We start from the raw sequence: 24989 nt of genomic DNA on the forward strand, positions 1-24989 counted from the left end.
AGTCCTTACCTGGAACTCGCAGTCAGGTCAGTGGGGATTTTGTCCAAGTCACTGAGTGGGGATCTTCAGAACTTGCCAAAGGAGCAGCTGCTCTGATTGGAGACTCTGGCTGAGCTCGGGCTCTTGTGCTCCAGGGAGGTCTCTTGCCTAACCCAGCGTTACACCGCGCAGCCTGGAACCTCCTGCTGCCGAAAAGAGACAGCGTTTGTAACCTGGGCAGGGCAGTGGGAGGAGCCGCATGCCCCAGTTTGCTAACCCCACCTTGGAGGACAGGAATGGCCCTGGAACCAGGCAGTAATTGTCTTGTTGGAACAGTATGTCCAGCATTATATAAATGACTAGTGTACCTGGTGCTAGCCAAACGTGACCCATCGATTGCCGGACATCAGACAGATACAGGGTGGAGTTGGGCATCTGCTCATCTCTCTGGGACGTGCACCCATCTTCTCTGGCTGAAGTTCCTGCCTGGTTTCTCTTTTCCAGACAGCCTTCTTATCCCAGCACAGGATTTGCCTTGGAAACATCCCAGTCTACAGCAAGTCCAGCCGGCTCGTCTTTCTCAACAATGCCTCCGAGAGCGAGGCAGTCATCTTTGCCTGGCACGTTGGCACTTCTAACGCCAGCGAGGTAAGTTCTGCTTTCAGCTCTGCAGCACTGGGCCGTGAAAGGGCCCTGCTGTCTGATTGCATCAGAACAATGGGAGAGCTGCCAGTCTGATGGAGGTGGCATGTACATTAGCACATGGGGGAAGAAGGGTACTTAGAAACCTGAAGGTGATGACTGGGGATTTGGGCAAAGCACAAGAGCTCAGAAGAAGATAGGGAATGGGAGGTCTGGAGACTGGACTTGAGTGGAGTTCTATCTGCATAGAATCAGCAGTAGTGCATCACGCCTCCTGTTTGGAAGCCTGGGTCCCCATCACCCTACCACACCAACGAAACCTGTGGTGGCTCTTTAAATGTGGATCCAGGATCCCGCCCAGGTCTAGTGATTTCCTGTGGAGGGCAGCCCGGGGGAATTCCCGAGGCTCTGTGTTACCCAGCCGGTGAGGAGAGACAGACCAGACACAGATCACCGTAACGAGTCCTCACTGTGTCTTAGATGCTACAGATCGTACCGGAGATGGGGGTCGTGCAGCCCGGGGAGAGCACCCCCTGCATCATCACGCTGCAAGCGTCTGGGAACGCATGCTTCTACAACGTGGATCTGGTGTGTGAGGTGAGACATGGGAGGTACCTGCCGCTTTCATTGGCTCAGTGATGCCGTCATGTTTCCCTCTAGGGCTGCCCCCAGCAGCTAACAGCCTACTACTGACAACAGAGTTCTCCTTTAGCTCACGTGCTGGAGGCCATTGGTGTTTAGCACTGGGCGTTCGGGGTTCGATCCCCATTCGTGACGGAGGCGTGCTCGTCACACTAAGATTAACTGTGAGAAATGCTTGTGTAATGAGTAATGTACTGGCATGGGGCAGTCACTGAATTGGGGCATTTGCTTCTTGTACTGCTGGGAGCCGAGTGTGGGATGCACCCTTGCTGCTAATACTCTCTTGGGTTCACGTGATATGAGATCGGCCCACCTCTCTGCAGGACTCAAGGCATATCCTCCGAGGTACTGGAAGGCCTGGCAAGGGAAAAGGCTCTGTCCAGCACCGCGGGTTTGAATGCTGACTCGCATGACTGTTGATGGTCATGTATTATGAGCCAGAGAGAGTGAACCATACACTGTCCATGGTCTTACACCATTGCAGGAAGAATGTGGCAAGAACAGCTCTCTATACCTTCCTGCTGGCCTTGCTCGTTCTAATCTAGGGTTAGTTTCCTAGGTTGTCATGCAGCAGCCACTGGCTAAGTACGAGAAGGCGCTCCAGGAGTGGGAGGCTGAGAAGCAACGGCAAACTGTGGAATTCACCATCACCGAGCAGGACCTGGGGGCCGAGAGCAATCTGAAGCAGCATGCCAGAGTAAGGAGCAATTCCTGGGGATTCTCAGCTCCCCGAAGGATAAGACGCTTCTTTGTGTGTCATTTGTTTTTCCAGCTTCTCAGCTGCAGAGGAGCATCTGGGTTTCAGTGAGGAACCTTCTCTAAAAATAAACCCCGCTGGGCCGATGACGGGCAAGGGGGTCATGTGATTTTCCCACGCTCACGTGGTCAGTTGCTCCCTGGCTATTAGAACCCAAGATGATCTTGGCTCCTAGTCTTTTGCTTTACCCACAAGAATACCTCAGACCCTTCTGCTGCATGTGTAACACTGGAGAAGGGCTGGCATATGTGGTAGTTTTGTAAGGAAATCATAATGATCCTTGGCCAGCAAACTCTGAAGTTACTAAAGATCATCTGAAACTTGGAAGGGAATATCTGATCAGAGCCTGGTGAAGAGCAGAACCGGAGGCTCTGGAAACTGACCAGCTGGGGAGTGAGATTGCTCTGTTGCGTTTGGGAGGGGGTAAAACAGAACCTGGTTCTCGTTTCCCTTCCTCTAGAGCTCGTCAGACGCCTCTGCAGAAGAAAAACTCGCTAAGTTGCCCGCTGTGAGCAGACAGTGCAAGGTAAGATGGCTCCATCCCCGGAAGTGGAATGAGCCCAGCAGTGAGATACTGGGGATTGCGGGGCGAGGAGGCTGGCTGGCTGGGGAGCACAGAGCCAGCAGAACGCTTGCTTGAAAGGCTAGACTGCCAAGCTGGGAGGAGGTGTTGGTACATAGAAGAATTAGGCTGTTTGGCTGTGACTGTCGGCTGCTAGCTTTACAGAAGAGGTGGGTTAAATTAGAACCAAACATACATTGATGGCTGGAGATCAGATGCTGCTGGGTGAAAGGTTTGGCACCGTGGACAGAGGGTTTTGTCTGCCACGCGGTTCATCGGCAGCGTGTTGGGGTGTCTCGAATGTGGGCCGCTCCATGGGGGGCTGTACTAAAGGGCTGTGAGATGAAGGGTGTGACCTTAGAGAGGGTCTCAGGATGCAGGGCGTTCGAAGAGCAGGGCCTGTAGGACAGACTGGGACTGAAGATGGCTCTGTGCATTTAGCATGGTGAGTCTCTCGAACTGCCAGAGCCAGCCCAAGGAGATCCCTGGGGTGAGTGTGGGGCTGGGGGCATTCGCCAGACAACAGACTGGAATGGAAGGGAGGCTGGCTGGGGAAGGGGGATGACTGAGAAGGGGTCAGCAGTTTAGGTGGAAGCTGCAGGCTTTTACTCTAGTCCCTGATTGGAGCCTGCTAGCGATGCTCCACCTCCCCGGTGTGAAATGTGTAGGGAGGGGGCGTCCCTGACAGAAATGTCACTAATTCCCCTTTGTCAGCAGAGAAGCCAGGGCGTGACCATAGAGTCTGAATTGCCGTTTCACCTGTGGATCTGTCTTCACTGCAGAGTTAACACAAACTCTTCCCGGGTGTTGCCCCAACCTCCTCCCAGCCGTACACAAAACCCTCTCACCCGAGACTGATGGTGCTGTGAACTGAGGCTAGCTGGCATGACTGGGGGTATAGGCTTTCACATGGGCTGGTAGCAGTCTACTCTGGAGTGAAGATGCAGGCTAAATCACTCGAGTGCCAATAGTCTTCCAGTGCATTCCTACAATTCCACCTGTTCCCAGCTGGACAGACAAGTTGTCCCTCAGTTCACTGGGAAAGAATCAGAGGGACTCAGCTTAATGCAGCACAGAGAACTCTGGGGTCTGCCTCCAGAAGTCCAGGCGACACATTTGGGGGTGCGCAGTGACTTGGGCAGGGCTTTGCAGTGCGGCTGCTCACCCCTGGGCTGGACTAACCCGGGCACTCAGACCTGGGCACCGATCACCCAGGCTGACACTGCCATGAAAGGAGCTCTCTGCAGGTCAGGCTGAGGTGCTGGGTCTTGAGCAGGGTAAGGAGGAAGTTGGCCCTGCTGCTAACCTGTTGCAAGGCTGGGCAGAGGGGTCAGTCTTCATTTCATCCCTTTTGGCCTCCGTGTTTTGACGTTTCCTCCTTCTCTGGTCACGGTGTGGATGGTAATGTGAGATCAGGTATCCGCACCCGGTTCTGGTCACTTCCTGCACCAGTGCTGAGTGCTGAAGGAGAAGTTAGTGCCTGCAGTAGGCTCAGTAAAGGGCTAATTTTTCTTCTTCCCCAACAGACTCTGCCCCCTATTAAAAACCTCCTTGCGCCCAATCCACCCGTCAGCCGCAGTCAGAGGAGGCACCTGCTGGACAAAGAAGCCAGTAGACTGTGGGCCAGACCAGAGCCTCCCAAGTCCCATCTGCTACATCTCGGAGTGACAGCCAGGTCCCACTCCATGGACGACTTCCTGAGTAACTTCTGCTCTGAGCTCCCCAAATTCTTCCTTTGCCGGTAAGAAAAGACAGGCCTCTGGTTTGGAATGACATCTCCACCCGACCCAGAGCTCTTCCTGCTACGCCGCGTGCCTGTGTACGCCGACTCGACCCTCGCACTAGAACACGGCAGCTGTCTCAGTGCACAGCCACTGCATGGGGACAGGAAGTGACAACGGATGTTTCTCCGTGAGCTGCAGGGGGAATGTAGGGAGGCTGAATCCAGCAGCCTGAGCTGCAGTCTGGCTGGGATAACAGGTTTGACAGCTGGCTCTTGGGAAGTGAAACCGGGGATCTGTAGTGCCACTGTGTCCCTTTACCTCAGGGGGTCTCAAACTGGGGGTCGGGACCCCTCAGGGCGTCGCGAGGTTATTCCATGGGGGTTGCGAGCTGTCAGCCTCCACCTCAAACCCCCCTTCCCCTCCAGCATTGATAATGGTGTTAAATATTAAAAAAATGTGTTTTTAATGTATATGGGGGGGGGGTCTCACTCAGAGGTTTGCTGTGTAAAAGGGGTCACCAGGACAAAAGTTTGAGAACCACCAAGTGGCACCTTGTCTTCCCCTCCACTGCCTCCAGCCCTAGCTCAGAACCCACCGGCTGATTCCCTGCCTGGCCCAGGAAGAAGGATGGTCTGATCTGTGCGTCCAGGGCTCTGCCGCTGGTGGGGATCAGGGCAACGCTCTGCTCATTGTCAGCAGCATTAAATCCCTCAACGCCTGGAGCCAAGCAAGGGCCGAGCTCCCGGCTCTCTCCCATCGACGCACAGGCACTGTAACCCCCAAGTCACTGGCACTTGTCTGGGGCGTGAGACCCCCTCACTGATCCTGATGTGAATCGGAGCCGTTCCTCTGGAGGGGCGAATCGGGCCCTTTGGGGGATGGTGATTGAGGGCTTCAGTCACAGCTCTCTCGAGTGAGCTGCCAGCACATGGCCTCTCTCCTGCTGGCAGCCTCCCTGCTCACACCTTCCCTGAGTCTTCTGTTGGCCCAGGTAATGCATGTTGGCTGGCGCACAAGGCTGCTGCTTGGAATCGTGGGCAGGGAGCACAGGTCCCTCAGCCGTGGCGCTGAGAGCCAGGTTTCAGACTGGCTGCAATTTATTGGCATCCGTAAATCCCTGTGGAACGACACTGATCTGGTCATTGCACGTGTCACCAGAGGTGGTTGCTGCTTGTCTCCGCAGTGCCTGCGTGTGGTACAGGGGGGGCGCTCTTTCAGTCCATTCTCTCACCCACAGGTGCCTCTCTGCTCCACACTGGCACTTCTATGCCCTCCCTTATTCCCCTTTGCTTCCAGCTGTTTGCCAGCACCGCAGGCCCGCTGCTCTACAGCATCGTCCCTCCGATGGATCCTGCGGGGTCCCGGGAGAGAGACTGGCCCTGTCTTTCCAAAGCCCTGTTGATATGAATCCTCAGAGCTGCGGTAAAAATGATTCTCTGCACCAAAACTTACTCGGTGCAAGGTTGGGTGAGCCAGGTGCCCCGCTCCAGCCTCTAGTGATCTGCTTGATGCTACCAACTCTAATTACCTGATCCCATCCTGGTTTCCCTCAGGCCCCCTGCCACATTCCAGGCACTGTACTTTGTCTCTGAGGCCCCCTCTGCTTTTTCTCACTGTGCAGGCATCTCCAGCAGACCGTGGGAGGCAAGGCTGTGGACAAGAGGAAGGACGAGGGAGGCATCAGGACGGACCCTGTTCTTCTGGCGCTGGCTGGCTCTTCCGAACAGGAGCTGCAGGTGGTGACTGACCTGCTGACTGCTGTGATCAGGTACAGGCTCCCCTTTCCTTTCGGAGTCAGTGTCCCCCCGCTGAAATAGGGGTTGCGGGGGGAGGTGGGGAGGAGGGACTGCTGCAGATGGGCCCGATTCTCCGCTCCGTTCTACTGCCCTTCCGCTGGTGGGACCGTTGTGTCAGACCAGTGGCGTGGAATGGGGAATTGGGCCTGCGAAAGACAGAAGTGCAGGAGCCCTACCCTGGGGATTGTGCATCGCCGGCCGTGCTAAGCCAGGAGCGCGATGGCTGAACAGAGGGTGTCCGCTCCCTCGCGTGCCCGCCAGCTGCTTGCTGAATTCTGGAACTGACGTTTGTCCTGGCTTCAGCGGCAGTGCCAACTCCCCTGCCGTGGTCTTTGCACCACACCCATCTGCGGAGTGCAAGGTCCCACTGGAGGACGCTACAGTAAGACTAACTGGCTGTACAAGCTCTGGGCACAGGCACTCAGGATCGATGCCATCTTCCCCGGGGCTAGCAGGGGGCCAAGCTGGCCACTGACTCAAGTGAGAGCAGCTGGCTTACAGGGAACCCTAGGGGTCATTACTCTGCCAAGGACATCGGCCTCGCGGGCATGCGTCTGCTTATGCAGAGGTGTTGTTTCTGACCCCTTTGTTCCTTTCCCTCCCATCCTAGAGGCCTGTTGGAGGACACCCAGTTCCACCAAGCAGTGAGCAGGAGCCTGGCCGAGCCCATGCCTTATTTCCACCAGTTCTGGACTGCAGAATCAGCAAAGCACCAGGGCAGGATGCGAAGCCCGGGTGGCTCCTCCAGAGCATCTCCTTCCCCAGCCCCTTGTGCTAAGGACAAGCCGGGAGAGGAGGAGGAGAGGCAGGAAGAATGTGAGATGAGCCTGGTCACCTCTCCCAGGGCGGCTGGGGAGGAGCCTCCGGATAGCTTGCGTGACATCCTTCACCAGGAACAGCTCCGGGAGGAGAAGGAGACAATCACCAGGTGAGGAGGGGCCCCGGCCGGTGTGATGCAGGGAGCACGAATCTGTCTTCCCCTCTCTCACGTTATACCTCCAGTGGGCTAGCCATGCACTCCGTATGGCCACCCACTGAGTTCTCCAGCGCAGCCTGCTAGCCACCCTCCTCTTGCGTAGGGAGGTGCGGCCTGAGCAGACAAGTCCCAGCATGCATTGCTCCTGCCCCAAATGCAATGTTGCAGATGAGAGCAGCTGTGGACAGAGTGATTCAGTGCAGATGAGGCAGGGTTTGAGGCTCCTGCCCATCAGCCCCCAATTCAGGCACAGTCTGTGCCGAGAGGGCGGCTGGGCTGCTCCAGGGGAGGGCGTGGGGTCAGGTGCTGCATTTCTCCGCTCTTAGTGCAGCTGGCCGTGGCACCTCGGCACCTGCTGGGGCCCTGTGTGTGCCGGGGGAACCCAGCTGCCCACACTGCAGGGCCTGCGCCCATGGACAACCTCTCCTGCACCTCCGGGCTCTCTAGGCTGCCTGCGTTCGGGAACCTGCTGGAGCTGGTGCTGGAGAACATGCTGCAGAACATAATGGTGGAGGCCAGCCGCGGCGAGGTGGTTCTGACGGCCCGTCCCAGGGTGATCGCCCTGCCCCCCTCCTCCGCCCAAAGGTAAGGGGCGGGAATGCCTTGCAGAGGCCTCGCTGTGTCCTGTGTAGCACACCTCCACTCCTGTCGTCCCATCTGCCAGCAGCTCATGCGCCATGTGTGAAATGGGCAGGTTCCTCCCAGGGAGAGCGACCACCACCCCGCTGCAGGATCCAGAGGGGGCAGGAGCCTGGCACATGCCCAGCAGCTGCAGGAATGGCCCAGGGCACTGGAGAATCCAGGCCAAGAGTGTGGGCTCCGGGGGGCGGGGGGGGGGTCTCCCTTTGCGTCGTCTAATTCCCTTCCAGCGGGGGAAGGGGGCAGACGGGTGGACACCCGTCGTTTGGAGCCCTACAGTGCACTCATTACCCCCTGTTTAATAGAGGGTAGCTGAGCAAACATCCAAACCTTCCTCACGCTGGGTCTAAAACGTGGCCTGTGCATTTACCCCGGGAATTGGGAGGAACGTGGGTCCAACCCCAGTCTGCTCATGGGCACACGCTCCGCATCCATGCGAAAGTCCTGGTGCGATGTGCGGGCAGTCGTGCTGTGTCTCAGTGCCTGTGCATGTGCTAGAGGAGGTCGTCCTGGGTGAGGCCGGGGGCTGTGTGTGAGGACGAAATCCCGCCCTTGGTAAGCGTCTGTCTGTGTGATTCTGGATTTCCACAAGTCCTGAGCTGGGCTAGGTCAGCAGGCGAACGATCCTCAGTAGGTATCTATATCCCAGAGCGTAATGGAGCAGCAGCCAACTCCGACGCTCACGCCTGGCAGCCCCATAACAGGACTTCACTGCAGCTGTGAACCCGCACACCTCTCCTGAGCTCTGACCCACCAAGAGAAAGCTGGGGGTTGGGGTTGGGGATGTCACGGAGTCCCCGGGCGATGCTCTGGAACTACTCCATACGAAGCCAGGCAGGACTCTGGGGGAGCCTCCTCTCTGTGAGCAGACTGTCTTCAGGCAAGAAACTTACGCAGCTTTGACCTTCCTGGGTCTGGCCTCGGAGCATTCAGCCTCCCCTGCCCCACCATGCCCTTCCCCACAGCGAGTCCGCTCAGGCGGGGTCCTGGGGAAGCCACAGGGCCCTGCACCCCAACTCCACAGTCAGACGTGACTCTCAGCCAGCCAGTAAAACAAAAGGTTTATTAGATGACAAGAGCATGGTCTAAAACAGAGCTTGTAGGTCCAGGAAACAGGAGCCCCTAAGTCAGGTCCATCTTGGGGAGGCAGGAAGACCAGAGCCTCGTCTGGGCCCTCCCTCCATTTCCCCAGCCAGCTCCAAACTGAAACTCCCTCCAGCCGTCTCACTCAGCCTCCCCCACCCCGGCTCCTCCTCCAGCCTGTGTCCAGTTTCCGGGGCAAAGGTGTCACCTGGCTCCATCCCCCTCCTGGGTTCTCATGTTACCTGCTCAGGTATCTTCCCTCAAGGCCAGTCTCCCAGCCCCAATGCAGCCAGTCCCAGCCAAACTCCCCTGCAACCTGCCCAGGTCCATACTCCCCACTCCCTGCTGCGTCACAGGCCCCTACCCAGGAGTCAAAGCAAACATTCAGAACATCCTCCTTCGTCACAGGGGGCACTTCCTTACAGGTCTGAGGCAGCTGGCAGAGCTCTCGCCCGCTGCTTGTGGCTGGGCCAGAGAGGCCAAGGGAGGCAGCGCCAAGTGGTTTCATGTAGCAGGGCTGGGCACTGAGAAGCCGTTTGCATGAGAGAAGAGGCAGCTGTGGGTGCTGAGGAAGGGGAGTGTGGGCAGGGCAGAGGCACAGTGTTTGGGATGGGGTGGGAGAGGCTTGGTGGTTGACATGTGAGAGCAAGCCCATCTGCCGGCCTTACGGGGGCGGCTCCTCCTGCTGGATCCCCCAGGGCTGTTTGGTGGAGGAGGAGGGTGACTTGCAGGAGGAAAGGCCACAGGCTGGATGCTGCCAGATCCAAAGGGAATCTCTTCTCTTTCAGAGGCATCAGCCCAGCCACGCCTGGTCACCCCGCATCGCTGCTGCGCATGGCAGGGCCTGGGCCCAGCCTCCCCACTGAAGGCAAGGAAACCGAGGGTTACCCTCAGATTGTCCTGTCCACCTAGATGGCCGGCGTGGCTCAGAACCGCTGCCCACGCTAGCCGAGTTCAGCGCTCAGTCTGCTCTCTGAGGAATGGCAGCGGCCACAGCCCTACTGGAATCCCCCACAGCAGCCGGCTCCTGGGAACCAGGCCTTCTCCACTGCTGGCCAGGTCAGAGAGGAGCCAGCCCCAAGACCGGAGGTGGGTGGCTGTGCCCAGGGGAGTTCAGCCACCTGGCAGTGAGTGTGGAGGGCATCCTGCCGTGCAGCGAGCTGGCATGTGGAGCGGGACGCTGTCAGTGACGTGTCCCCGCATGCCCCAGGTCGTCCCTGGGGGAGGGATGTGGTTTTTGAACATGCCTACTTTGAAATCGAGCCTGCCGCTGACGACTCCCTCCCCGCGCGCTGTTCCGGTTCACACTCGCTCTCTGCAGTGGCGGCAGGAACCCGGGCCCTTCTGCTGCCTCGATGCCCAGCGTCCGTGAAACGGGGACAGCTCCGCTCAGGAACGGCCCGCCCGCCGGGCAGCCACCTGGCTGGCTGCAGCTGACTCCCTCGGGTGCTACCCCCAAATAAAACGGGCTGCATGGCCCTGCCATTCTCTGGGAGAGTGCGGTGTGGCTAATGCGTCCGGACTGAGCTCCTGCCGCTGCTGGGTGTCCCCCTTGCTGCCTGGAGTCCTGTTATGGCACATAGCCCCCTGCATGCTGCTCCCCCGGGGGTGGGGGGAATTGGGACCCCTAGGGACTGTGCATGGCCTGTCTGTGTCTCCCCCTCAGCCCCCCGTGACCTGGCGGGCAGAACAGGGCCAAGACCCGAGTGTCAGAGGAGAGAGGCTTCGCCCTAAACAAGCAGGGTTAGCAATTGCCAATAGGTGGCACCAGCACCATTGGTAAAAGTACCGAATGGTTCAGCCAGACTCCCGGCCAAGACCTCCCCTGCTCCCAGGCTTTGTGGGCTCTGGGGAGTGGCTGGGCAGGGGAGTCACTCCGAGGAGCCCCACCCCTCCTGCCAGCTCCTGCGTGGGGGAACACGAGGGTGCAAGACACAGCTCTGGCCTCCCACCTCTACCCCTTTTTCCAGCCATCTTGTGGGCACATGCCTGGCTGTGAGCCAGGCCAGCCGTACTGTGCCTAGCACACAGGGCAGTGCGGGCTGGCACCATGGTCCTGGTGCAGCAGCCTGGACACTGCATGTTCCTCTACATTTGGGTCCCGTGGTACTGAGCCGATACCTCTGGGGCCTGGGGAGTGAGGGAGGGGCGTATGCCCCAGCTGCCCCGAGCAGTGCTGGCAAGGGGGTACAGGAGGCGCTTGCTGTACCCGGGGACATGACACAGCTGAACCCAGCAGTTGCTTGTTTGTAAATGTCCCCACGCCGCAGGGCTGGGCTGTTCCTTTTGTCAGAGAGACAGCAAGGGCCCATCTGGCTGCTCCAGAGCTCAGCCAGGTGCCTGGGGGCTCCAGATGGAGTCTGGATCCTTCTCCGGAGCAGCGTGCTCCCCGCCTCTGAGCTGGGGCTCCAGTTCTCCCGCAGCAGGGCCTTCTGCTTGCCTCTCGCCCGAGCTGAGAGCACAGCGGGTGGTGCCACCACTGCCCAGCCCAGCTCATCGCACCAGGGTGCTGGCTGTGCTCTCCGCCTGGGTGGAGCCTGTGCTCCGTGGCTGCCTGGCCGGGGTGACCCTGCCCCAGTGCAGTGGAATGCTTGGGTCGGGATTCTGGCACATCATGCAAGCTCACCCTGGCTGGGGAGGGGATGAGCTGGTGCTGGTAATTCAATAGGGGGCACTCCCCCGTCCGAGTCAGTGCTGACCCAGCATGGTTGTAGTCTAGGGGCACTGTACTGCAGGGAGCGGGGTGGGTGAATCGTTCGGGGGTGCTGTCCCCCTCCCCTCTGAGTCAGTGCAGACCTCAGTGTCCCAGCTCGGGGAGGGAGAAATGGACCTGCTGACTCCTGGATCACACCAAGAACGGGGGTGAACCCAGCGCCCAGGCCGAGTCCTGACACACACAACTCCCTCCTGCCATGTCAGCTGGCTGCAGGCTTCTTCCTGTCACAAACTGTCCTTTCTCCCGGGGTTTCAACCGCTTGCGGGAATTCTCCTTCAGGGCTGCCCAGCTGCAGTGCTGGGCCAAAGGACTCCTGGGGCTGTCCAGCAAAGGCATCAAACCGCTCCCAGGCCCAGGAGGTTGAAAGCACAGCCCTCTACTGCTTGAGCTAAAGGGGCAACTTCATTAGCTGGCAGCTGCAGTAGACAGTTACCATCTTAATTACTTGGGGGCCGTTCTCCAGCCTGTGTTATACGAGGGGCAGACGGGATGATCACAATGGTCCCTTCTGGCTTTGGAATCGACGGCTCTTAAGCCAGCCGACCCCTAGAAGGGGAAAGGCCCAGACAATCCACACGCAGCATGGATCCCATTCATTAGCTTGCTTTGAGGTCCCGGGGAGGCCAGCTCCCTGGTGGCGAGAGCTCTTCCTCGCCCCTCCAGCTCAGGGGAGGGTTCCTGGGTGTCAGTCGTGGGTGGGATCCCCGTTTCCTGGGGGTATTTCTAACCTTGGTGACAGCACCTGGCCAGTAGAATGGCCGAAAAGCAAGACTTTTCCTTTGTTAGAGAAGCTCAAAGTCCGGTGCCGAGAGCTGCAGAAGTACATAGATGGTAGGCTGGAGAGAGAAAGCCAAGAAGGCTACCCCTGGACAGACAGACCCATGCCATGCGGTTCATAGAGATTCTTTTGGCTAATTTCTTCCCAGGTGCATCCCGATTCTATCTGTCCCTTGGAAGAAAGCTCTGTAGAGGTGGCATGGCAGGAGAGTCTTCGCTCTGCCCTGTACTGTCCTCTTAAAATATAGTGATCGGGGCAAATTCAATAGGGAGAAACGGCACAAAGATGCACAAACTCCTGTCCCACCAGCAGCACGATCCCAGACTTCCAGGGGACACTGCCCCCCTGGGCTCAGCAAGCATCTCAGACAGACAATCACCTCCAAGAGGTATTTCTCCACAGAGTCCTCTACCCTGCTTCACAACACTCAGCCCTAGATCTGTAAGACCAGCCCGGGAGCTGCTCCCCTCTTCCATCTCTGTCCTCGGATCTACATCATCTGGGCCAAGTGCACCCCAAGGGGGGGATCCCACCACATCGAGATGGGGAGCAGAACCAGGGGTGACCTGGAAAGCTCAAAGGCAGGATGATCTAGTGGTTTGAACATGGGAACAAGCACTCCTGCCTTCTAGTCTGATGTGCTCTGTTGTCTGAGTCATTCTGGGTCTCAGCTCCCCTCCCTCATGGGGTGGCAGGATGACCAGGTTAATGTTTGGAAAGTGCTAAGCGTTATTATATGTTTAATGGCATCATATTGAAAAGCAAACAGACCGTGTGTGTAGCCTAGATGCAGTGTGATGCCTGGGAACAGCTTTCCTGTTGTTAACAGCTCACATCCTGCCCCGGGCGCTGGGGGGTTTGCTGGCGACAGATCCGACCCTTCCGAAGAAACGGGAGATTGATGTTTATGGTCCATTCTCTGCCATCAGGCTGTGATGAACCGAGACTCCCCCAGGTCTAGCGACCTGTTAGCCTTTTCTCACACATGGGTCCGTGGCAGTTAGGTGCAACTAATCTTACTCTCTCTCTCTGGGCCGCATTTAATCTCTGGGGTTGCTGGCTTCAGCAGAGTTACGCCAGTGATGGCTCTGGCTCTCCAGGGAGCATCTCTTTAGAGGGATAGAGAGACGATGCGAACAAGCTGGAAATACAGCTTGTGCCACCCGCCATCCTGGATTCTGCCTCGGACGTTCTGGAGAAAAGTTACTGAATGTTTTGCTTTGGTGCCAGTTTTCATCTCCCTCCACCTGCAAACCCAGGTTGCCATAGTTACCACATCCAGGCCTTGGAGTGACAGGAGAACGTGCATACAATTAAAAAACTTCTACCAAAGGTCTAAAGAGCTTGGAGAATCTCTCCAGCTAGCTGCTAAACCTTCTTCCCCTCAGCCGCTTCACAGGAAGGTGGAACTTATGGCACCACCACAGGATGCGGGCCCAGGACTCCTGGGTTTCTACTCGCTTGCCATGTGATCTTGGGCAAGTGACTTCATCTTGTTTATCCCATTTGTACAACGGGCAACGCTGAACGTACTCATCCATGGAGGAGAGAACTGAATTCACCCAGGCTGGGGAAGTGCTGCCCTGCGATGGAAGGTGCTGTAGACATGCCAAGTGCCCATTTCACGATGCCAGGGTGCCATCGTTTGGTGACCTAGCATCCTGAGAAGCCCCAGGGACAGAGGGAAACACCTTGAGAAGCCCCAGGGATGGAGGGACAAGCTGGCTGTAGTGCTGGAAACCTGCTTGCCCAGCTCTGCTGGGGGAAAGCTTGGGGCCGGAGCCTTGCTGTTTGCTGAGAAATCACACATTAAACCTGCCGTCAGGCCAGGCCAGCACCCGGGGCTGTGTCATTTCCAGCCCCTAGGAGGTGTGTGTTTGGAGGGAGAGAAGGAAGCATTTTTGTGGTCTGGTCCCTGAGGGTTGGGGTGTCGGATGTTTCCCAGGAGGGCACTAGATCGATCTCCTAGGGGTAAGGACTGACGTCTCCTCTGACTAGGAGCAGGGAGCGCTCACCAGCGGCGCAGCTCTAAGGCGATGCTCTCCGCCCGGTGCTAGATACCAGGAGAGATCGGGCGCCATGGATTTCATACCATATGCACACCCTGCCTTGTCTTCTGCGCCCGCTGCTCTGCTGCCAGGGCCCCGCTTCTGGGGAGAGCCCGAGGGGGGAGAACAGAAGGAATCCTGATTCCTTAAAACATTTAACACTAGGCGAGTCACTCCATTGTCTGGGAGATAATGAGATGAGAACAAAACAGCACCTGGGCTGGGATCACCGGTGAGTACCGTGTGTCTGCACCGCATGGCTCTGCAGCCCCGTGCTCCGCCCTTCTGCCAGCACAGGGCCCTAGGCTGTCGCGGCCTTGTGTGTGGCAGAAAGACGGGGAGAACCTCAGCCCTAGAGATAGTCCATCCCACGGTGAGCCGTGAATGGCTCCAACAGGTCCCTTGGGCTCCTTTCCCTTGTATGGGGTGTGTCCCCTTGGACTGTTCAATTCATTATCAGTGTGGTGGCACATGGCGGTCCCAATGCAGAGCAGGGTCCCAGCGCGCCGGGTGCTGTACAAACACCATGAGAGACAGTCCCTGGCCGAAGGAGATTGCAGTTTAAATAGACAAAACAGACAAAGAGTGAGGGGGAAAGAGGATGAAGTAACTTCCCCAAGGTCACGCAGCAGGACAGTGGCAGAGCCAGGCATAGAACTGACTCTCAGCCAGTCCCCACCCACTAGGCCGAACAGCTCCAGTAACTCAGTGCTCTGGGACAGGGCACTGGATTGCTCCAAGGGTCGGGCCTGGCGCCTCCCCTGGCCGTGTCTACCCCAGGCCAGGCCAGCAGGGGCAGGAGGCCCTCCCCTTGTCTGCAGTGTGGGGAGGAGGTGTCTCAGTCTGGTTCCTAGGGGGGCCTGGGGTCTGCATCACTAGCCCACCATCCCGTGGGGGAAGCTGGTCTGTCTGGGAGAAAGGGCCACACACAGCCACAGCATTGATTCACCTGCCGGGGCTCCTGCATGCAGAGGGAAGCTAGTCCAGCCAACGGCCGTCCGGCCCAGAGCCCCTCACTCCCACGGCGTTCACACTGGGGTCGCTCCATTGACTGCAGGGGGGTGACTCCTGCTTTACCCCAGCGTAGTTCAGAGTCGGAGCAGGGCCTGGGGATCCCGCGGGTGCCTTACGGGCAGGGGGCTCCGGAACGTTTCTACTGGAGCCTGTTGCCGTATCGTGGACACGTTCTGGGTGGCGTCTGCTGGAACTGGAGATGTGGTTGCTTAATCCCCTGGCATTACCATTGGCTTGGTACCGCACCAGACCACTATCAAATGAACAGTGCCCCCATGAAATGGATTAAAACTGGGCTCCCGGAGAGGTCTCCAGGTGTAATTGTGAACAGGGACGACTCCTCGAACCAGGGAGTGGTCCAGCAGGGATCAGTTCCTGGCCTCACGCAATTTAACAGCTTTGTCAATGACCTGGGAGAAAACCCCCAAACCTCCCGGATACAGTCTGCAGGTGACACAGGAATGAAAGAATGAAGTGACAGGTCCCGGATCCCGAGCGACCCAGCTTGCTTGGCAAACTGGCCACCTGCTACCAGTCGGCGTCTGAACGCGGCCAGAGGGAAAGGGACACCTCTGGGAGCAAGGAACGCAGGCCGCCTCTAGGATGGGGGCCTCTCCCCCGGCTTTCCCACTCCCAGCCAAACCCGTGTTCTGCCAGGCCCTGCCAGAGCCGTTTACCCTCCCCCTGTCCCTCGCTCCTTTGCCCCATGCCCTCCTTCCTTCCTTTCCATTTGGAAAGATGTAGGTGGCCTTCAGGCCTGGCTCCTCTGCGCACCCCCCTGCCCCGCCCCTCCCCGTGGCTGCAAAGTGAGCCAGGCAGGTGGGTGGAAAAGTGACAGCTGGTGTTGTTCCAGGGTAGGTTAATGAGTGTCTCCTCCTCTGGCCCCCTCCACCCCCCCTCCAGCGCCCAGGCTCCTGGCAGCCCAGCAGGCTCCCATTAACAAAGCCGCCCTGGGGAGTTTGCAGAGAGCCCTGCTCTGGCTCTAATCTAGGTGGTCTAATCACCTCCCCTGCCCAGCCTGCCTCCTCTGGGTCAATATTTGTGCTGAGCAAACACAGAGCCTGTGACAGGTGTGCTGGGAGAAGCTCTCCATTGACAACCCAGCCCTCTCCCCTGGCTCTGCACAGCCCCATCTCCCCGGCCCCCCTTGCTCACTGGGAAGCCAGCGCTATTTTTATCAGGGCTATAAAAGCCCCACCGAGCCACCGGCGCCCTCATTTTCTGCTCGGGAGCCAGCCGGAGAAGGTGAGCGACTCACCTGGCACCTGCCAGCGTGTTACCGGAACCAGGTGAGATCCTGCCAGCCTGCTGCCTGTGGGGCCTGGGGCTGCGGCTGGGACCGCAGACTGAGGGGTCAGTGCTCAGGGCTCCTGGGGGCTGGACCCCAACTGTCGGGCTGCAAGAGAGGCTCTGAAATACCAGGGACTTTCCCTCCGATGCCCCAGGGACTCTCACCCGGGAGAGCAGAGGGAACGGGGCTCAGCTCGGCAGAAGTCACTGACCCACCTGCAGCGTCTCTCTCGCTCCCTCTCCTCCTTTTCTTCTCCTTGCTTTTCCCTTCCTCTCTTGCTCCCTGCCTTTCTCTGCCCCTCTCTCCTCGTTCCTTCTCTTTTCACTACTCCTGCCCCCAGCCCTTTAACTCCCCTTCTCCCTGCTCTGTTTGTTCCACCAGGCTGCACCTTCCGGACTTTCCCCCGGGGTGAACCGGTTCCAAGCCCAGGGCTCCTGCACATCAGATCCAAGGGGCGGAGGGACCCAACGAGGCGTCTTTCCCCTGCCCAGTTGTCGGCTCGGGCCGGGGACGGGCGCAAGCGGGCCGAGCCCGGAGCAACTTCTGCACTTGCCTGGCGTCGAGCCCCACGTGCAAGACCTGACGTGAACGTTTTGTTCGTTCGGCTCGCGTTAGGCAGGTCCAGCCTGTCGGCACGCCTGTGACACACCTGCGACACGTGTGAAACGTGCCCGCACACATGCAGTGCCCGTGCAAGGTGCACACTCGGTGGACATGCAACGTGCCACTGCCGTGACTTGTGAATCATGTGTGATGTGCAACATACACGAGTGGCTCACAACCCCCTGGCCAACATGCAGGGAAGCTACATACATGTCAGCTGAGGTACACGTGATGTACACACGTGAGATGTGCCAGCCACGCAGTGTGCACACCTCCAGCATGCATGGTACACACACCCAGAGCCCCAGGGAGCTCCCGGCAGCAGCTCTGGGGAAGCTGGGGGGAGGGAAAGGGGAAGGCCAGAGTTATCCCCTGCCCGTGCGCCCCGTCCGTTCAAAGCCAGCTGGCGCTCACCTGCCTTGCCGCAGGGACTGGCTCAGCGGGGCTGGTGCTCACCTGTATTTCACCCAGGTAGGTCTCAATGTTCCCCTGAGTTCAGTGGACTCAGCAGCTGCCACAGCCCAGCTGGGCGGGGAGGGCGAGCCGGGCAGCGGTAGGGGGATGGGGTGGGGGGGTCACCTCTCTCAGTACAGCCCCCTCCCCCCATACTTGGTGTCATTTAGTATTTGCAGCCAGCTGCTGCCTTGTGCCCGGTGACAGAGCAGGGCCTGGCCCCGTATGTCTCTGTCCCCTTAGCCAGCCCCAGCTGCAGGGGCGCTGGGCGCCTGGCTCTCACCGGTGCCAACCCCCCTCACTCCCAGTGCGATGCTCGGTAACTGACTCTGCATGGGGGGGAGGCTGGGCTGGGCGCCCCAGGGAGCCCACACTCCCCTAAGGCCGGATCTACGCTGCAGACCCGTCGGTGTAATGCCATCGCTGGGGTGTGAAACATCCATCCCCCGGCGACGGAGTGACACCGACCTCGCCCCCGTGCAGCCAGCGCAGAGCTTCGCCCGCCACCACAGCGTCCGCCCCTCGGGGAGGTGGGCACGACACCCACCGCTGTACAGGAAGACAGGCCCTTACCCACAGCATGGGCTGTGCGTGGGTGAGCTTCCCAGCACTCACCCTGCCCCAGAGGGACCCGGGGGGGGGGGCGGCAGGGCTCTCTGCTGGGATTCCCAGCACGGGGCCTGGTGTGACATGCCCCCCTTGGTTCCCCTAGGGCCGGGGCTAGGACCCCCTGTGTCGCTTCACCATCCGGCTGTCCTCTGTGCAACCTGGCCTACGCTGGGGCAGGGACTCGGAGCTGGAAGGCTCCACAGCCCGGCTCCCCCAGAGCCGCCAGGACTCCCTGGGGCAGCCCTTGCCCCACACTGGTGTAGCGGGGAGACCCACGGGGCAGTTCTCCTGGGCAAGTCAAGGCTGAGGAGGATTTCGGCCTGGTCCCTTGTGCCCCCTCAGCTGGCTGGCTCCAGCTCTTGTCTCCGAGCTGCCTGTCATCACCTGCCCAGCCTGGGGCCCCTCGGCACTACTGCAGGCCAAATCACTGCTGCTGCTGACAACCCGCTCCCCCGGAGACAGGCCCGCAGCCTCCACCTCAGGGCAGGTTAAAAGGCACTTACAGCGCAGGCCAGGCCTTTGGTCCCAGTTAACCTGTGGAACTCACTGCAGGAGGGTCGGCGGAGGGGGGATGCAGCCGTTTCACGGGCCTAGGAGCAGCATCGGCCTGAGCTGGGCTCAGAACGTCCCTGTGGGCAGCAGCTAGTGCGGCGTCAGCAGCAAAGGCCGGGGGCGGGAGGAGCCCCTGAGCCTGGCGCTGCCCTGGAGGGCCCTTGGCTTAGCCACAGAGGCCTCTGCTGGGACGTGGGGGCAGCGCCACGCTCCCCTGCTGGCCCATTGGGCTGAGGCCACGCTGCCCGGGGGGGCTTTTCCCTCTGCACGGAAGTGGGTTCGACTGACAGCAGCTGTCTGAGAGCGGGATGCAGCTGACCTGGCGTCAGTCGTCCCGTGGGGGGCGCGTCTGAGATGCACCTGTCTGGGGGAGCGGGGCGGGGGGCTCTCTGACCCCCCCACAGGTGGCGCTGGTGAGCACCCCCATGCCGGGGCAGCCGAACGCACACGCCAGGGGATGTGGGGTGGCCGTCGGCCAAGCACACGATCCGAACAAGGCGATCGCCAGTGGACGGGTCTCTGTTAACCATGGACGTTTCGGCCACAAGGGACCGTTTGTAGCCTGCCGAGCTCAGCTTTGGGGACTCGTCCGTGTGGGGATTCGCCCGGACTAGCTATTCCGGAGTAGCGTGGCTGCAGGGGGAACTAAGCCGGACTAGCTACCGGCCGGTTTCCCCCGTGGCGACGCCCTGGGTTCCCCTCTATGCAGGTCGGCGGTTATGAGATCGTTCGGCTTCTGGCCCCGGTTCCCCTTTTCCTTTTGCAGTAAAAGTTTGACAAAGTTAAACAGAAAGAAAGACAATCCCCTGCAACAGACACAACCCAGAAGAAGACCAGCCCGACCCCGCCCTGCCCTGCCAAGAGACCTGACCAAAGCCAGACGCCCCAGGCCCCTGCGTCCTTCACTACCGCCCCGCTCGCTCAGCTAACACCCCTGGCTGCGTGGGAGAGCTCCACACGCTAGTGACAGCTCCGCTGCCAAGTGCAGAGCGACCCCCAGCCCAGACGCCGCTCACCCTTCTCGGCTGCTTTCGCCCTAACGAGACGGGAGACAGGCGCTGTATAGGCCTGTGTCCCACTGGGCATCCCTGGGACTTCGCTCCTAAATCACGTCAGTGCTTTGGAAACCCTGCGCATCATCAGGGGCATTACGGTAACAAGAGGCGCCAGCAGAGACCACAGCCACTCACCCAAGGGCAGAGCCTGGGAGAGAGCCCGGCCGTGCCCGATGCCCCAGCCTGCACTGCCTTCCCCGAGGGCCCGGGGCGTCCGCACGCACCCCCCGGGCCAGGCAGGCCAGAGCCCCGTTTGGCTGGGGCGGCTCGGGGGCTGCTGCCTCCTTGTGAGGCTGAGCAGCGGGAGGAGTCGCTGGAGGCTGCTCGGTGCCAGGGGTTGCTGTCTGGCTCGTGTTTAGCGCGCGGGGGAGGTTTGTCTGGCAGGTCATGGCCCAGCTAACGCTGCTGGGGGGCTGGGGTTGTTACTGCTTCGGCCCGATCGATTCCCCCGTATTTGGGGCCTTCCACGAGGAGGAGAAATTGATGCTACAGGGCGGGGCCGTTCTTTGGGGCAGGCTTGTTTATTCACACAGAGCGTGCGCAAGGTCCTGCTTCCCCCATCCCCTGGAAACAAACAGCAGCCGGCCCAGGGATCCCTGCGCCTGCCAGGGCAGCAGGCCCAGTGCCCAAAAATCCATCTCTTGTCTTGTCCCCAGCGTGTGAGACGGCCCATCCCTGCGCTGTCTCTCTGTGCGGCACCGGGCTCAGTGGGGCCGTGGGCTCCCGGTGCTCCCGCCATACAAATCAATAACAGCAGGTCACCAGCCACGCGCGTTTCACGCCCATTGCCATCCCTAACCCACACGTGAGGCTTGCAATGGGTCCGGGAATGAGCCAGCATCAGAACGACCAGACTGAGTCAGAACAAGGGGCCATCTAGCCCAGGGTCCTGTCGTCCGACAGAGGCCGGTGCCAGGCGCTTCAGGGGGAATGAACAGACCAGAGCAATTATCAAACGATCCATCCCCTGTCGTCCACCCCCAGCTTCTGGCAGTCAGAGGTTTAGGGACACCCAGAACAGGGGGTTGTGTCCCTGCCCAGCCTGGCTAATAGCCATTTATAGACCTGTCACCCAGGAACTTCTCTAGTTCTTTTTTGAACCCTCTTATACTTTTGGCCTTCACACCATCCCCTGGCAGTGAGTGTGACTGTCACGTATCCACAGGACCAATGCTGTGACCCCACCTGTGGAACATCACTGGCCGGTCAGTGAGCCAGACCTCACCAGGGCAGGTCCTGTGGCTTCACCACTTCCTCAGGCTGCCCCCTGGTCCTTCAGCCCCCCTGCTTCCCACCGGGAGCTCCGGTTAGCGAGCCAGCCCCTGAGGGAGATGTGTACCGTCTTAGGGAACATCTGCAGGGACAGCCCACACTTGACTTCTGCCTCATCCCCCTGCCCCAGTCCTTTGTCCCCGAGCTGGGGAGATGCGGCTCAGCCCCCTGCCGAGGGGCGGGGAAGTCCATAGTTCTCTGCCTCGTTGGTTGCTAGGTGTCCATGTCTGGACGACGGGAGCTGCCACCGTCTTCTCAAGAGCTCCCTTGATGTGGGACCTAAGACTGGGAGACTGGGCGCCATTCACACCTGTGTCTTAGCCTGCCTGGAGAGCGAACAGACCTCCCCCTCACTAGGTAACAAAGCAGCATCTGGGGGAAACTGCGGCTCCATAATATTACAAAAAAATTCCCACTTTGTCACAGGGAAGAAGTTCTTCTTTCTGTTTGTTTTAAACCTGCTGCCTGTTAATTTCATTGGGTGACCCCTAGTTCTTGTGTTACGCAAAGGGGCAAAGAACACTTTCCTAGTCACTCTCTCAACCCCGGGCATGATTGTATAGACCTCCCTCAGACCCCCAGCCCTGCTCTTTAGGTGTCGTTTTTCCAAGCTGAACAGTCCCAGTCTCTCTTCATACGGCAGCCGTTCCATCCCCCTCATCATTTTTGTTGCCTGTTTCTGAACCTTTTCCAATTCCAATATAGCTTTTTTGAGATGGGGCGACCAGAACTGCACGCAGAAGTCAAGTTGTTGGCGTACCCCTGGTTTATACAGTGGCATTGTGATATTTTCTGTCTGACTATCTATCCCTTTCTCCCCTGTGTGTTAGTGCTGGTCAGAGAGGCACTAGGGTTGTAAGGATGGGTTTAGTGTTTAGACTTTCTTGAATGCTTGTGAGTGGCGGCCCAGCGTTAATCTCAGTTATAACAGCTGTGTGCCGTGATGTAAGGGAACATCGGAGCATTTGTGTTGCAAGCCTCGGTGACTGTGTAACTCACCAGGCAGGAGAGAGACATTAACTAGTGCGACGTCCGGGTCTCCAGCTGAAGGTATTATGTCCTGGCCAACAGGGAAAGTCCATTGACACCTGATGGACTACTGTGGGACGATAAAGAGGACAAAAGCCATTGGTTGTTTTGACCCCCTGCTCCTGGAAGATGAGTCTTGCAGGTGGATTCCTCCCACCAGCTGAGCTTGCAGCTCTGAGCACAAGGGGAACGGGACTAAAAACCCCTGACAAGAAGGAACAGTATCTCTGGGCTGCTTGGACTCTGGGGGGCAAGGTTTCTAGGCCTCGGCAAGAGAACCCCAGTGCTCAGTCTGGGTTAGCCCTAAGGGACATATGGAGCTTGTCTGTCATAGAAGCTTCTATTACCTTTGGAAACTTAAGATAGAAACTCATTGTGTATCTATGGTTACCTGCATTAACCTTGTAAATAACTCTCTTGTTTCCTCTTCCTGTTTAATAAATGTGATTATTATAGGACTGGCTACAAGTGTTTGCTTTGGTGTGAGATCTAAGGTGTAACTGGCCTGGGGTGAGTGACTGGGCTTGGCCTGAATACGGCTGTGATTCGTGGTGTGAGCTGTCACAGAGACGGGCTCGCCGGGGGGCAGGACAGACCGGGGTCCCCCAGGGACGGTCTGTGACTCCCTGATTAGCCTGTGATGGCACCTGAGGAGCTGGTTGGGGAAATCTAAGCCCAGAATTCACGGCCCATGTGGGGTATGTGCCCTGGTTCCTACCAGTGCCCTGAGGTTGGTACTGACGCGCTGAGCCACTGCAGGGCAGTGGGACACTGACATTGGGGAACTTTCCCCCAACGCTCCCCTCCCCCCCAGGTTCCCTTCCTCTCCCACGATTTGGGGCCACGAGCCAGTGGCCAGCCAGGGAATTTCCCACCCAGAGCCAGAACTCAGCGAACACTTTCATCTTGACCCACACCTGAGCCTGGCGTGGGGCCAAGGCAGGGCCAGGCCTCGTGGGGACACGGGCACAGGGAGGGAGCCTGGAGTGCCTGGTATTGTGTCATCCCAGAGCCACAGGCCGGGCCCAGCCTGGGGGCAGTGGGGCGGGATTTGCATGTGTTTTGTGTGTGTGGCCATGAGGCCTGGCCTGGGGCGGGGCGATTTGCATGGCCGGGCCCGGGGCAGAGTGTGTGTAGGATCCGGGCTGGGCGCATTTGCATGGGCGTGTGTGTGCGATTGTGTCTTCCCAAGTGGCGGGGCAGGGGAGGGACCTGCTTCTGTTGGCGAGAGAGACCAGCTTTGCCGAGCGTGTCTCTCGGTGTCTGCCCTCGCCTCAACTGGAGTGCATGGGCCCTCCCCCACCCTGTCTGTCTAGTATCCTGGGACCCACACGGAACAGCAACACACAGCCACAGGGCTGGGGGGAGCCCGAGGAGCTGTCACGGTCTTTCTGCCACCCTCACCACTGTATGTGAGAGATTGTGTGTGACTGGGGCCATGTGACAGTGTGTGAGCGTGCGATTGGGTGTGTGCATGTGTGATAGTGTGTGCGATGATTGTATGTGGTGTGTTTGTGCATTTGTGTGATTGTGTATGTGCATGTGATTGTGTGTGCGTGTGATTGTGTGATTGTGCATGTGTGTGATTGTGCATGTGTGTGATTGTGTGTGTGTGGTTCTGCAGCGTGCTGTGCCCTGGAGGTGCTGCTGGCTGGCGGGGAAGCAGGATGTGGGCACAGGCAGACAGGTGGAGCCGGGCAGGGCCTGGCTGGGAGGAGATGCTGGCTGCTCACAGGCTCTCCAGGGCGCCAGGGCCTGGGGGATTCTGGGGAGGGCTAAGGACCAACTGTGGCGCCTCCAAAGGCTCCTCTCCAGCAGCCCGTGGGGGACCCGGCCGTCCGGACGAAGGGCCGGTGCAGCCCGAGCCGCCCCGTGCACCTACGGGGGGGTGCAGACGCCCTGGCCAGAGGCTGCTCCCTGCGGACGCCTGCTGGCTCCTGCAGCCCTCAGGAGGGTGATGAATGGTCCCTCCCCGCCCAGGAGGGTCGCGCCGCCCCAGGGGCTGGCACTGCCCCCGGGTGCTTTGCCAGCACCAGCATACCGGCTCGGGAGACGCCAGCCTGCCCCCCCCCCCCCCCCCCCCCCCCCCGGATACAGAGCCGGGCAGGGGGAGCTGCAGGAGAGCGAGCAGCCACACACCAAACAGGGAGGGCGCCAGGCCCAGCAGGGCCTCTTCCCAACCAGCCTGCCCTTGGGCACCGGCCCCTCCCTGGATCTGGCCGGCCCTGCCCACCGGAGAGGCAGCCTCTGGCCATGGCTTGCTTCAGGAGCCTGAGCGGGGCTCAGAAGTTTGTCCATGGGGAAGAAGCCAGGGGCTGCGGAAGAAGCCGGTGTCCTGGGGCTGCACCCACCTGGGTAACAATGGGGAGCCACAGGGCCGCAGAGAGACGCTGCCCCTGCCCCAGGGAGCAGGTGGCCCAGCCGGCTGGAGGAGAAGGGCCGGGGCAGTCGCCCATGGGAAGGCCAAGGGGAGCCAGCTGGGCCTCTCGCCGCCTGCCCCAAACAGACTCCGCCCACAGGGATCGTTATGCCGATCACTGCAATGTAGCCACCTCTGGGGTGGAACATGGCAGCTGCTTCACAGCGCGCGGAAGCCAAGGACAGGCAGTGAGGAGGCAGCTCAGAGCCAGCGGGAGGGCGGCAGGATGGAATCGCCTGCGCTGGGTTTTGGCCAGGACACCGGGCTGACACCTGATTCCTGGAGAAAGTGCCCTGGTCCTGCCATGAGCACAGGGGTCAGGGCCCCAGCGCTGCCTCTCAGCTCAAAGA

General features: G+C 59.5%; 2 protein-coding genes across 2 annotated transcripts in view; both read left to right on the forward strand.

The window, feature by feature from the left end:
* Positions 1-10232, forward strand: part of CFAP65 (cilia and flagella associated protein 65) — a 35613-nt gene extending 25381 nt beyond the window's left edge. Inside the window, exons 21-29 of the mRNA XM_029910496.1 lie at positions 484-627; positions 1102-1218; positions 1823-1960; positions 2481-2546; positions 4109-4323; positions 5928-6074; positions 6713-7030; positions 7526-7663; positions 9589-10232. Coding sequence (XP_029766356.1) covers positions 484-627; positions 1102-1218; positions 1823-1960; positions 2481-2546; positions 4109-4323; positions 5928-6074; positions 6713-7030; positions 7526-7663; positions 9589-9712 — 1407 coding nt within the window. The 3' untranslated portion in view covers positions 9713-10232. The remainder of the gene's footprint in view (positions 1-483; positions 628-1101; positions 1219-1822; positions 1961-2480; positions 2547-4108; positions 4324-5927; positions 6075-6712; positions 7031-7525; positions 7664-9588) is intronic.
* Positions 10233-10850: 618 nt separating this feature from the next.
* Positions 10851-24989, forward strand: part of FEV (FEV transcription factor, ETS family member) — a 50499-nt gene continuing 36360 nt past the window's right edge. The window contains exon 1 of the mRNA XM_026647720.1: positions 10851-10906. Coding sequence (XP_026503505.1) covers positions 10851-10906 — 56 coding nt within the window. The remainder of the gene's footprint in view (positions 10907-24989) is intronic.

This window comes from Terrapene carolina, unplaced genomic scaffold (assembly GCF_002925995.2).
Source record: "Terrapene carolina triunguis isolate 2854851 unplaced genomic scaffold, T_m_triunguis-2.0 Scaffold62, whole genome shotgun sequence".
Taxonomy (NCBI): Eukaryota; Metazoa; Chordata; order Testudines; family Emydidae; genus Terrapene; species Terrapene triunguis.